At 48.8% G+C, this 13901-nt stretch overlaps 1 protein-coding gene across 1 annotated transcript in view; it reads left to right on the top strand.

The window, feature by feature from the left end:
- Nucleotides 1–4086: 4086 nt before the first annotated feature.
- The window catches only part of ATP6V1B1 (ATPase H+ transporting V1 subunit B1), a 48347-nt gene continuing 38532 nt past the window's right edge, over nt 4087–13901 (top strand). The window contains exon 1 of the mRNA XM_066632150.1: nt 4087–4195. Within this exon, the coding sequence (XP_066488247.1) occupies nt 4087–4195 (109 nt within the window). The remainder of the gene's footprint in view (nt 4196–13901) is intronic.

Raw genomic sequence — 13901 nt, 5'->3', positions numbered from 1 at the left:
TGGCTCCAGAGGGAAGGGGGAGGGGCTGCTTGCACGCTGCAGTGAGGCTCCCTGCAAAACATAGTGCTTTGCACCCCCTCTAGCTATGCCACTGGTTTTGAGCACTTTTAGTCTGCCTTCTCAGCAAGAGCTTGTCTGGCATGGACGATCCTACCAATAGCAAAGCCATCATCAGCATAGCCCCCTGCCTCACTGAAGCACTCATGCCCCACCGCCCACCATGGTAGTACCCTCTGCTGGGCTAAAAATAATAAGCAGTGGATGAAGTTTCCAACACAACGAAGTCTTACCCTATGCTTCTAAAGGCCCAATTCTATCCTTGAGATACACTGGAATATCTCCATGTACACCAGTGCAATGACACTGCAGCACAGAAGCCAGCCAGCTGACAGATATTGTGCCACAGATGCTGGCACAATACCCCAAAAAATGTCATACTCAAAACGTCACCCCGCCTAGAAGTTCATGTCAGAGATGAGCACCTCCCTGGATCCTTGTGTACCAGATGATATTGGGAACTGCTTCACAGATTACAAAATACAAAGCCTCTGCATCGGAAATACGATGCAAATAGCATGTAAGTAATCATGCTACCTCTGCACACGAGAGTCTTTGCTGGAGGTACATGTAATGTAACTGTGCTAACAAGAAGCAACTGAGACTTCCGGGGCATGTCAAGGCAGCAAAAACATCCTTGTGCAGTAACCATACATGACAATTTATATTATTTATTATTTATTTTATTTTTCACATTTTTATGCCACCCTTCCTCCAAAGAGCTCAGGATGGTGTACACAGCTGTTCCCCTCCTGTTGTCCTCACAACAACCCTGTGAGGTAGGTGAGGCTGAGTGAAAGTGACTGGCCCAAGGTCACCCAGGAAGCTTCGTGGCTGACGGGGGATTCGAACCTGGATCTTCCAGGTTTAAGTCCACCTCCCAAACCACTACACCATCCTGGCTGGTATTTATTTATTTTTTTTCACATAGGTGAAAAAAAACCTTGTAGTGACATAAAGAAACAAAACAACCTTGTAAGGGTTTGATAATGTGTGTCACAGCCCATTCTATTTGATCATCAACCATAAGGAAAGCCCTGCTGGATAAGGCCAAAGGGGCCTCATTTAGTCCCCTGTCCTGCTCCCTCCAGTGACCCACCAGTGCCTCTGGGAAGCCCACAAGCAGGAGAAAAAGGCATCCTTCTCCCCCACAAGCAGCATTCAGAGGCCTACAGCCACAGAACCTGGAGATGGGGCATTGCTGCCATGACTAGTAGGCACTGATAGGCATGCCCATTGTGGCTTGTCTGATCTCCTTTTAAAACCATTCAAGTGAGTGGCCGTGACCACATCTTGTGGCAATGAATTCCACAGACTCTGTGCTGTGTGCAGTTGTCCTTCCTTCTGTCCTTGGGGTGATGGAGAGTTCTTGGTCATTTTAAACAATTGGAACAGACCTGCCTGTGAAAGGATTTCAGCTTGCCCCCGACAGTCTTGTTTTCGAAGACCAAGTTACCAGCATCTGTCTCAGTCGAGCACAAGTTTGACGCAGTAATAATTAAAGGCCATTTCCTGGCCTGTGCAAACGTGGGACAAAGCGTGATGCTCCTCGTCATTGCTTGCCAGGAAACTCTATGAATTTTTAACTCGCTTCTTTCCTCTTCTGATGCAATGGCGGTTTCATGGATGGACACACTCACGGGCCTCCATTTCTCGGCTCCTGCTAAAATACTTCTGCAGGGCAAAAACAACAGAGAGCCTTGCGGCGTTTATTGATGAACCAGTTTATTTCAGCACGAGCTTTTGTGGGCTGCATCCACTTGGTCAGATGCAAGGGGGGGGCGACTTCTGCAATTGGCTGACTGTTTAGCAGGCAGCAGAGAGGACGAGCGCAGCCTTTGAGTTCTTAGCAAAGTTCCTCTCTTGGGATCAGGCAGAAAGAAAACATGGTGCTTCTGAGCCACTTAACAGGATGCCGGGCGGATGCAAAGCCTGCCATCTAGCTGGCTCCACCATGGCTGAGTGGGCAACCTACGCTTCCTCCAGAGTTGTCTACGGCAAAGCTCTGCAGCTCGGTGCAAGAGGTGCTAAAAGCACAGCCCTGTCTGGCAGGAGATTCCTTGGCAGAGATTCCCACCTCTGGACTGAGCGAAAGGACTAATGCAACCCTTAAGATGATTTCACATCCTGATCTGGTGAGGGAAGAGGCAAGGCAGGCCCCAGCAGTGGTGATGCACGCGGTTCCTGTGAGGCCCTCTTTGATGGTGGGGGCATTTCCTTGGGGCTCCTTGGTCATGGACTGGGCTTGCTCCGTGAGAAGAACAGTTATGGTGGAGGAGCTTCCATGAGAGATGGTTCCCCTGTGACAATGGGTCTTCCTCTGCAGCGTGCAGCTCCTAGAGAGTGCTGGGGCTGTTCCCTGACACGCTCCAAAGCTGGGGAAAGTGGGGCCTGTCCTGAGATGTCCCATGGGCCTACCCACCCCTATTTTGTGCCTGACTGTCTCCCCCACTCAAACAGGCTTGGCAGGTTTTCTTTCTAAGAATTTAAAAACTGTACAGTGGCTTGACCAGAGGCATCAGTGAGAGAAAGCACTCCACCCAGCAAACACCAATCCCTTTTCAAATCACCTCCAGCTCTCTGGAAAAACTATCATCTGCCTCCGTGCCACTTTACGTAGGGCAGCTGGGAGTCCGGTAGTCTGGTAAGTTCCACAAGGGCCAAACTACACATTAGATTGGAACACCTGAAGTGATTTTCTTGCAAAAGCCGCCATGAGGGGCAGGGTAGCTACTTGGACTGAGGCCATGGTGCAGAGAAAGAGGGGGGGTCTAACCCTTTCTGTCTGTGCTGCTGCAGTCCTGATCCAAGTTTCCACCCACCCACCCCCACAACTACTATTTGCCAAAGAGAGAAAATCTTAAATGCGCAAGTCAGATGGGATGGTGGCAGTGATTTAAATTGGGAAACTGGTGTGGGAACTTCCAACCACCTCGTGATGCAGCAATTGCAAAAGAAGAAGGCATGGGGCAGTCATGGTGGAGAGGGGCACAGAGACCCCAGGGCAGGGCTTCAGCAGCCCAGTGCCAGTGCCTAAGCAGGCTTCCCTGGGCCTGAGAGCAAACTGGCAGCCCCTTTCCCAAATTTCCCCCAATCTCCAATGCAAGGGTTTCCCCCGTGAGGAACGTCCCCTGTGACAGTGATGTCCAGCTCCCCCATTCTCTTGGTGCTTGTCTCTCCCTCCTCCTGCAAAACCCTTTTGGGTCCTGTGCGTAAGAAAAGCCAGAAAGATCAGAGGATCCCGAGGCTTGACCTTCTGGAGACAGTGTCAGCCCAATCCTATCCACACTTTCCTGGGAGTAAGCCCCATTGACTCTAATGGGACTTACTTCTAAGTAGACAAGCATAGGATTGGGCTGACAGTGGCAAAACACTTCACTGCCCACTTGTCTCTTGCCTTCTTCACACAATCCCTTTACATTTAACGAGTGCACTAGGGAAAAGAATGGGCAGGGAAAACAAATGGGATGGATATAGCTCAGCATGCAGTGCTCTGGAGGGAGGCGGCACAGACTCTGGGAGAAGGGCACCCCAGACCTGCTTCTCTCCCCCCACCTGTCGCTGATGCGAGCGGCATAATTTTCATAGGATGGCTGGGTTGGCCCTGGGACTAGGGGGGTTGACTACCTGGGCAGCAGAACAGTTGGGGAGCAAGGCCTGTTGGAAGGTGGCCTCCTGCTCTGTGCAGAGAAATCTGGGACCACCCTATCAGCAGAGAGACAAAGGTGAGAATGGCCTTCATTTGCTATGTCTGTAGGAAGCCAGGAAGGAAATTCCTCCATCTGTTTGGAAAGGCCAGCAGCACTCCCCAGATGCGGTGAGGCCATTCCATCATCCAGCTAAAACCAGCTCCTGCCCAAGAGTTTACAGCCAACAAGCTCTTCTGTGTGCAGGCACAACACCTGAGGGACCAGCAGGGCAGGACGCTCTGGTTGGGTGAGCAGCAGGCTGGCAGTGTTGCTATAAAAACCCTTGCAGAAGGCTCCTGCTTGCTCATTCGCTTGCTTCTCCCACAGACCTGGCAAGGACATGGCCACCAAGGTTGAGCTGAGAGTTGGTGGGCACGCGGGGACTCTAGCGGGGCCACGGGAGCATGTCCAAGCTGTGACAAGGAACTATATCACCCACCCAAGGCTCAGTGAGTATTGGGGGGGACGACGACACACCGATAGCCTGTGCTGTCTTGCAAATAATTGATACACACCCACCAGCTTCCCTAGCTTCAGATCCCTTGAAATAGTAGTTAATTTTTAAAAATTAGAAAAGTAAGTCAGGATGGAACTACCCCCCCCCCCAAACACCCAGATCATTGGCATTCAATTACCTTCACTCCAGTTTTCTGCTTACTTGCAGAGCACTGCAGATAGCCTTCCTGTCTTAAACTGCATCAATTTCACAGTTCTAGTCCTTATGGTCAAAACTATCTTCCCCTTTTCCCTGTGAGGAAGAAGCCAGGAAGTTTGTGATAAAGGGTCACAGGGCAAGGAGTTAAGCCAGAAGCAGGGGGTGACCTCCTTTCCCTTGGGGCTTAAGCCCACCCACCCCTGCCTTCTACATCCTCAAGTACAAATCACCCTCCTTTTCTAATAAGTTTTTGCAGTCTCAGGACCCAATCTTATCCAATTTTCCAGCACTGATACAGTTGCAGTGCAGCCCGTGGTAAGGGAACAAAAGTTGCCTCTGGCAACCTTACCTCTCTCTCACACACATGTGCACACACAGAGAATGTGTTAAATACAGAAATGGGGGAAAGCTAAGCTTGTTGGCTGAACTGCTCCTTTCTACACATCCCTTAAAGCTAGAGGGGTCTTTTCAGAGTCTGCTCCTGCTAACTTCACCACACCCACATTCTGCATGGTGTAGGAACAGTGGAATTGTGTGTGTGTCTGTGTCTGTGTGTCCAATGCTTGTGCACTGAGATATACAAATCCATACCTAAGAGGTCAGATGCAATGGCACTGCTGGATGTCCCTGAGGGTGCTTGAACTTTTAGGTATTTGCTTTCAGGAACCTGCCTGTATGAACATGTTCTGTGAAGTATTATTATTATTATTATTATTATTATTATTATTATTATTATTATTATTATTATTAACAGTATTTATATACCGCTTTTCAACAAAAAGTTCACAAAGCGGTTTACAGAGAAAAATCAAATAACTAAATGGCTCCCTGTCCCAAAAGGGCTCACAATCTAAAAAGATGCCAAGGAAAAGATGCCAGCAGACAGCCACTAGAACAGACAGTGCTGGGGTGAGGTGGGCCAGTTACTCTCCCCCTGCTAAAAAAGGAGCACCCACTTGAAAAAGTGCCTCTTACCCAATTAGCAGGGGTTAAGTACGTATCCCTCCTTTCAAGCAAACAGATGACATGCATGTTTGGTATAGATATGCAAGTCTCCAGAACTCAGAGACTTCCAGGGAACTCCCCTGTGGCCAGAGCCCAGGTGAACTGTTCCAAATAATTTCAGCCTCCAGCCTGTAAGTTTCTTTCGGCAGCAGGTAGCAAACAGCTCAGATCCGCCACAGACCTGCTCTGACACACAGGCCCTGGCAGCTCACAGGGTTTTGTTATTAACTGAAACAACAGCAAACAGTCAGCTTAGCTCCAAAGGAGGGCTGGTAGTTTTCCACAGCGCATTGCTTAAAGTATTAAGCAAACTGGCTGAGATGTGTGTGAATGAAGGGCAGGGGCGGAGGGAGGAAGCATGTGAGCGCCACTGCTTGATGTGTAATGATTTCCGTCAGGGTGCTAGGTGCTGTACGCAGAAGCTATGCAAGCATTGCCCAGAAAGTTTATGTAGTTGAAATTGTGTGTACATGTGAACAGTGGTGTAACTAGAGGAGTGCAAAGTGCTAAGTTTTGCAGGTGCCTGAACGTGCCCTGCAAGCGGCCCCTTCCCCAGCACCTTTGGAGCCATTCCAGGCTGTGGGAGCAAAACAGAGGCTCTGTATTGCCCCCACCACCCAGAATGGCTCCGAAGGGAAGGAGCCACCTGCACGGCACACTCAGCTGCCTGCAAAACCTACTGCTTTGCACCTCACTCTGGCTACACCACTGCATGTGAAGTGGGAACTCTGGGCTTCCATGTGCAGAACTTGAGACTTTCTGACGCTGGTACTTCACAATGTGCTTTGATTTTTACCTCCCTACATAGCTTGGTGTCATCCACAAACTTGGCCACCTTCCTGCTTACCCCCAACTGCAAATGGTTTATGAACAAATTTTAAAGCACCAGCCCCAACACAGAGCCTTGAGGAGCCCACTTCCCTCCACTCTGAAAATTGCCCATTTATTCCTTTTCTCTGCTTCCTGTTAACATAAGAACATAAGAACAGCCCCACTGGATCAGGCCATAGGCCCATCTAGTCCAGCTTCCTGTATCTCACAGTGGCCCACCAAATGCTCCAGGGAGCACACTGCAAGAGACCCGCACCCTGGTGCCCTCCCTTGTCAGTTGAACATAAGAACAGCCCTGCTGGATCAGGCCACAGGCCCATCTAGTCCAGCTTCCTGTATCTCACAGCGGCCCACCAAATGCCCCAGGGAGCTCACCAGATAACAAGAGACCTCATCCTGGTGCCCTCCCTTGTCAGTTGAACATAAGCACATAAGAACAGCCCCACTGGATCAGGCCATAGGCCCATCTAGTCCAGCTTCCTGTATCTCACAGTGGCCCACCAAATGCCCCAGGGAGCACACTGCAAGAGACCCGCACCCTGGTGCCCTCCCTTGTCAGTTGAACATAAGAACAGCCCCACTGGATCAGGCCATAGGCCCTCTAGTTCAGAACAGCCCCGCTGGATCAGGCCACAGGCCCATCTAGTCCAGCTTCCTGTATCTCACAGCGGCCCACCAAATGCCCCAAGGAGCACACCAGATAACAAGAGACCTCATCCTGGTGCCCTCCCTTGCATCTGACATAGCCCATTTCTAAAATCAGGAGGTTGCACATACAATTTCTTTTTGTTCTTTAATGTGTTCTTGTTTTCTGTGGCTATCAAGTTTACTCAAGAGTCTTTTGGTGAGTGACTTTGTCAAAGGTTTTTTGACAGTCCAAATATACAGTCTACTGGGTCGCCTCTGTGCGCATGCCTCTTGGCATGTCATTTAGGGTCCAATCCTATGGGCCTGCTGCACCACCAGAGCCCATGTTCAGGGGGCACAATGTACTTTATAGCAGTCATAAAATGTGATGCACCATAGTGAAGAAGAAGGTAATGTGGTAGTCAGTGAAGAGCTGTGAGCTGACAGCAGACGCAAATATCAAGACTCTGTTTAGAATTCCAGCGTTCGTGCAGGCCACCGGTTTTGTGCGAAGGAGCTTTGCTCTTGAAGAGCACTAGGGGCCCTCTTTGGCATCACTTGCTGAAAGGGACTGCCAAGGAGCTGTGCCAGGCAGCAAGGGGGGTGGCAGTAGCAGCAGGAGGATGCCAGGTGCCACCCCAAAGCCTTTGTGAAGCTTGACACTGAGGTGGTGTGTAGCCAGGTCCTTCCCCGGCTGCGCAGGAATGAATAGAAGCAGGCAGTTGGCTCTGAAACATGGAACACATGCCCTCCCACTCAAGGTCTGGGCAGAGGGCTCTCTCTTGGTGGTCTTAGGTTGCTCTCACGACCTGGAATGGCTCCCAAGGAGAGGGAGAGGGGCCGCTTACGTGCCGCTGAAGCTCCCTGCAAAACTTAGTGCTTTGCATCCCCTCTAGCTATACCCACTGAACTCGACCTGGTTTGCAACCAATCCTGTGTGGGCATTTTCTTGGTGATGTCACCTGACATGGCCAAGGGCAGAGGCCCAAAGGTGAGAATGTTCTGGACATTAATGGATTTACTGAGTTTTAGAAGAGGCTCCAGGGGGATTTGAAGGAAAATGGCCTGAAATGAAGCAGAAGAGAGTTGTGCACTGGAGAGCCAGGCGGTGGGGTCTGCACCAGCCGCCTTCTTTCCATTGTGAAATCCAAATTGGATGCCATCACCCCTCCCAAACACTTGTTATGCTCTGGCATTTCTCATTCAGGGAGCACAGTGAAGATTTTGGAGAAACTGGCTTCCTAGAAAGATAAAAGTGTGCTGCAAAGTCTTCGTTGTTAGCATTGCATTGTTGTGGATGCTCGTGTAACTCCGTACCATAGTAAGTCCTGTGCTGTCTGCCTCACATTTCCATCGGTGTCATTGGAACAAATCATAATAAAGATTTGTAAAGAGAACAAATCATAATAAAGGGAAGTATTCTGCATTTTTTAAAATTGCTGCAGAAACAATCAATGGGAGTAGTGAATCCACCTCATCGGTCAGGCCCATCCAAGAAGGAACTCCCAGAAGGGCCAACCAGGAATTTCACCGGAGCCTGATGCTGGGTTGTGGGGTCTCCTTGCCCCCATGACCCATCAGAGGTGCCAAGGGCATTTTGTCTGCCTGGAAATGTGACTGTGAGCACAACCACTTTTTTCTTTCTTTTCCCTTCGTCTTTTTTTGCAGGCCCGCTCATTTTGGTTCACGCTTGGGTGGAGCGGTCATTCTTTGCCCCCCCATGAGTCATGTGACCATGCAGGTGTGTATGGGAACCCTCTGCTGCAGGCCCTAATTAGTGGCATAGTGCGCGGGCCCCTGCTGAGCCTTTCACAAGGTCCGCTAGGCTTGGACAGGCCAATGTGTTTGACAGTGCTGCACAAACTGACACATCGCACAATGGGCAGGTTGCATAAGAGAGAGAAAGAGAGAGAAGGGATGGCAGAAAACTGGACACTCCAGGGACCATCGGAAAAGTTTGCAGTGAGGAGGGAGGAATCAGATGGGCTCTGTTTAAAAAAAAAATCTTCTGAGCCAACAGAGCAGGAAGTGGTGGATCAGTTGGGGGATTACCCAGAGCCTGCTTCCCCACGATCAGCCTGGACTAGCCCCATAATGTGGTTGGTCCTGCATGTCCAGATGGGTACATTCTCTTCATCATTTCCTATGGAAAGATGTGACAAGAACTGCCACAATGTCCTAACTGACAGACTGAGCTATGGGCCCAGAAGACTCTGGTTCAAATCTTGCTCCACCTACAAATTCATGTGGGACGGTCAGGGCCTTAAGCAAGCTATGGTCCCCTTAGCCCCTCTATGTCCTTGTAATATGGAGATCACCATATTGACATACGCTACAGCAGAGATTCTCAAACTGCCGGAGCTGCAACACACCTTGTCCTCCAGGGCTGGCGTCGCAACCTGAAACAGCTCCAGATGCAACCAGAGGTTTTGTTCACAAAACCAGAAGTGACCCGGAAGTCACTTCCTGAGGCATTATGAGGCCTGCAGAGGCCTCTGGAGGCTGTCCCAGGCCTGGCGCAATCCAGGAGCGGCTCCCGAAGGTGGGTCACAACCCAGAAGTGGCCTCCAGTTGTGTCCATTTAGCTCTAATTTGGAGCCAAACAGAAGCAAGTGGGACCAACCTGCAACCTACCTTGGCATCAGGCCATGGCCCACAGTTTGAAAAGCACTGCTCTATAGGGCTGTTGTGAAGACAACTGAAAGAAGGTGTGTGAAGGGCTTGGATTGCTCAAAAAAGTTTTATCTAGGTTTATTGTTACATACTATTAGTACGGAGGGAAAACACTGTCTGCAGCTCTGAGCCCTGAGATAGAGAAGTTATAAATCAAATGGATAAATTATCCAGGGAGTGTGAAGAACCCAAGAGACAGGAAGCTGGACTAAATGGGCCCTTGGCCTGATCCAGCAGGGCTCTTCTTCTAAGAGCCACGCTGGATCAGATCAAAAGTTCAACATCTGGTCCCCCAACCAGATGCCTTTGGCAAGCAGGAGGTGGGCAACAGGCCTCTCCCGACATGGCCCCCCTACATGGGCACGCAGAGGTGCACTGCTGGAGAGCCAGGAGGAGGCACCTGGCCTTCGTGACTGGTAGCCATTGCTAGACTGGTCTTCCTCTGTGACTGTATTTAGTTCTCCTATAAAGCCATGTAAGCAGGTGGCCGTCATCTTGGGCAGCTATACATTCTTTGGAGAAATCCTTGTAGGGGAGAAAGAGAAAAGGGATTGGGTTGGGGAGACGAAACAGTTTGTTGTAGATTCATCTTGTTAGATCAGGGGTGTCCAAAGTTTTTGGCAGGAGGGCCACATCATCTCTCTGACATCGTGTCTAGGGCCGAATTAATTTACATTTCAAATTTGAATAAATTTACATAAATGAATATATTAAAGATGAATTTATATGAATGAATGAAGGTCTTGCAATAGCTCAAGGCCTATAAAAGGCCTTGCACAAAGCAAGGCTGGCCTTTCCTTTGCTGCTGCTACTGCATCACAGACGTGAAACAACAAGCAGTGGAGGGAGCCCTCATCCCACAGCTCACTCGAGAGGCCAAACAGTTGCCCTCATGCTGAGAGCAGTTGCATCGGACCAGTGTGGGCTCCAACAAATCACCAGAGGGCCAGAGGCTTATTGGAGATTAGAGGCTCCCTGAGGGCCACATTGAGAGGCCTTGAGGGCCGCAAGTGGCCCCAGGGCCGGGGTTTGGGCACCCCTGTGTTAGATTGTTTGGAGTCAGCCAACACAGGTTATAGTATCATTCCTGCATGTTACTGATGTGGAGCACATGCTGAAGTCTGCTTCATGGGTAGTTTGTTATGTGCTTATGTGTAAACATGCATGCATTCAGAATGGCCCTTGGAGGCACAGCACCAAGGCAGTAGCAACAGGAGGGAAAACCCTAAAGGTGCCCTAGAAATTTATTTTTAATTTTTAGTTCCAAATTTCAAGAGGGTCTTCTGCTCCTTCAGGGGCACTGTTCACGCAGAGCAGACCTCTGCAATCCAAAGAAGAAGAACATTCTCCTCTTGAAACATGTTGGACCTCACAACCACAACAATTGTAGGACACCTTTGAAATTTCTTCTCTTGTTGTTTTGAGATGCTCTGACCTTCAATGCAGGAGTTTTAATGAGAAGACTCTGGGCTCCCATCTGACACTCTGGGCACATACTTTAGGTCACTGAACACAAATTACATTAGATTAAAACAATATAGCTACTTATTTTATCTGTTTATGATCTGCTTTTCTTCACAACACCAAGGCAGAGGACAGCCCCAAAGCATCATAAGAACATAAGAACAGCCCCGCTGGATCAGGTCATAGGCACATCTAGTCCAGCTTCCTGTATCTCACAGCAGCCCACCAAATGCCCCAACAAATATAAAATTTTTAAAAAATCATAAGACCTCTTGGAAATTCAGTGAGATCATAGTCAAAAAACAGCATCATTAGGCCCCAGAAGGTGTAATGGGTCTTTCTTTGCAGAGGGTGCCCCTTATCAGCAATACAGGGACCCAATTCTTGTCAGTATTGGGCTCAAATTATTCCAGGAAGCTTCACAGAGTGGGTGACGAAACCACGTCAATACTCCAGCAGTGTGCTACCCACAGTGTCTTTAGAAAGATCAACAGCAGGAAACGAAGACAAAAGTGCTCCTCCTGTGTCCCTCTCCCCACAGCAACTGGTCCCCACTCTGAATGGGTCCATTTATCCATCCATCACCAATAGCCATGAACAAACCTTTCCTGAATAGAGTTGACTGTTCCCCTTTTGAATGCTATATAAACTAGTGGCCATCAACTCATCTTTTAGGATAAATTCCATGATTAAATAGCCGTACCTGTTGGAATTCTCCTCTAGATTTTTTTTATAAACTTCACTGCAAATAGAAAGTTAGCATGTCAGGAGGGTTCTATATTAGTCTGTTCCTTGACATGCTGATTTTCTATGTGTATGGGTCATTTTTTTTCATTGAAACTTCCACTCCCCCAGATCTGCATAAAGTAGGACTCTCTAAAAGCAGTAGTATCATCTAATGAACTGTTTGTGTAAACCACACCTTGGAAGATTCTCCTGCACCAGCTCCATTGCCATGAATAGAAACTGTGCGAAAAGCATAGTAAAGAACTCCCTGGAGGATTCTGCTCCCACTGAGCGAGGCGTTTTTAACCTCTACACCTCTCCAATGCCGAGGGCATTGTGAACGCACGAGAATGTTTAGTGATAACAATGACGGTTGCTTTGCACAGAAACTAAAGTGTGCTTAAGCCCCACCAAAATCAATGGGGCTTAAGCATATTTGTATCCTTCTCAAGAAGCAGTGACAAAAACACTCTTTGCAATACCGGACAGAAGAAAGCTTGCTTCTTTGGCACTAAGTGGGTGAGGACGTCACAACAGGACAGCCAGCAGGATAAGTAGGCACCAATTTGCCTGGCTTTTGGGGCAGGTGAACCAGGTGAGGTCAGGCCTGGGGGGGGGAGTGCCAGGCCTTTTGGTATCCCAAAATTTAAATGCTTATGTGAAAAGCACATTTGTTTTTATCTGCTTATATGTGGCATGAAATCCTTGGGATTTCCAGACTTGTATGACTTGCAGATCTGTGTGTGCAAATGTATCATGTGAGATGGAGATCAATCCTGCCTGGCTGCAGGTGATGCATCAGAGGAGTGAAAGGAGTTCCAGATTCAATAAAAGAGGAAGAATTTGAAAGCTGAGCAGCTGGGGGCAGGGGGAGTCGTTGAGGTTCCTCACATCCTGCCAAGAAGGTTTGAGATCCAGTTTGCAAGCCAAGCAGGTCTCCAGAGTGGACGGCATATTAGCCTCATTACAATTTGGCATTGACTCTTTAATCAGCTCAAATTTTATCTGACTAGTACGTGATGCTGAGACTGAAAGTCAGACTTGTTTATTTTCTGAAGCCAGGTTGGCTTGGGGGTGGTGTTGTCGCACCAGAGCAAATCACATCTTAAAAATGATGTTCTTGTTACAAATAAGGGGTAGATTTTCCCTCATAGATTGCAAATCACTCTGCATTTCCTTCAGTGTAGTCAAAGCCGCAGCTATGTTGAGGTTTTGATACTATGCAAATTAATTTAAATTTAATTGTCTGGTTCAAAGCCAGACAGTCAACAAAGACCTTTTTTTTTTTTTCTTCAGTTGGCAAGCCGGCCCAATTATGTCACAAATCCAGGACCACCAGTAATTTGCACACATTTAAATTTACTTTAGCGTGCTTCATTTCAAAAGGATGCAGGGAGACTCAGTCTGGACTGAACCTTTGGAGCAGGAAGTGGATGCTGTGATGAGGGCAGAAAGAACTTTGCAGAGGAGCCCTAAGGATCTCCTCATCCTCCCGCCCCAGTCTGAGAAGAGGGACCCACCCAACAGATGCCAGGGGAAGGGGAAGGAGGGGGCTGGCTGAGTGGAAGCAATTAGCGACTTGGTGTGGTTGGGCTGGTTGTCCCCTTTGTCAGCACGGTCAATTTCCTCTGCTCCTTCACCCCCCTGTCCCCCCTGCCCTATGGGAGTTAATAATGCGCAATTGTCAGGGTTAATTCAGATTGCCAATGATGTTGGAGCGGTGAATTTAAGGAAGGAGGCTGCACAGAGGCCAGGCTCAAAGACCTCTCTCTGGCACACACACACTTTAAAAAAAAAAAATTGTGGAATCAGCAATCAGGCCCAACAGCTTTTCATCCACCTTTTCCCCTCTCTCCCTGACTCCCTTCACCTCCGCAAAGAAACTGCACAGCCCACCCACTCCGCTGCACCTAGGAGGCATTAAAGCCCCCTTTTTTAATAACAACTCAACCCCTTAATGATCTGAATTGATGCTTTCCGGTGCTGGCAGGTCTTTCCTTCCCTCCATCTCATTTTCTGTCCTTCCTTTCTTCTTTCATCTCTCTCTCTCTCTCTCTTTCCCCCGCCCCCCAAGTCTTGGTTATACAAATTCACATCAGTGGACACCTCTGTCCAACCCCACCTCTCCACTTGGTAGTTTTCTGTGGGGTTGTTTGAATTGGATTGTAACTTGT

This window comes from Tiliqua scincoides, chromosome 6 (genome assembly GCF_035046505.1).
Source record: "Tiliqua scincoides isolate rTilSci1 chromosome 6, rTilSci1.hap2, whole genome shotgun sequence".
Classification (NCBI taxonomy): Eukaryota; Metazoa; Chordata; class Lepidosauria; order Squamata; family Scincidae; genus Tiliqua; species Tiliqua scincoides.
This window is presented reverse-complemented; position numbering and strand designations above follow the sequence as displayed.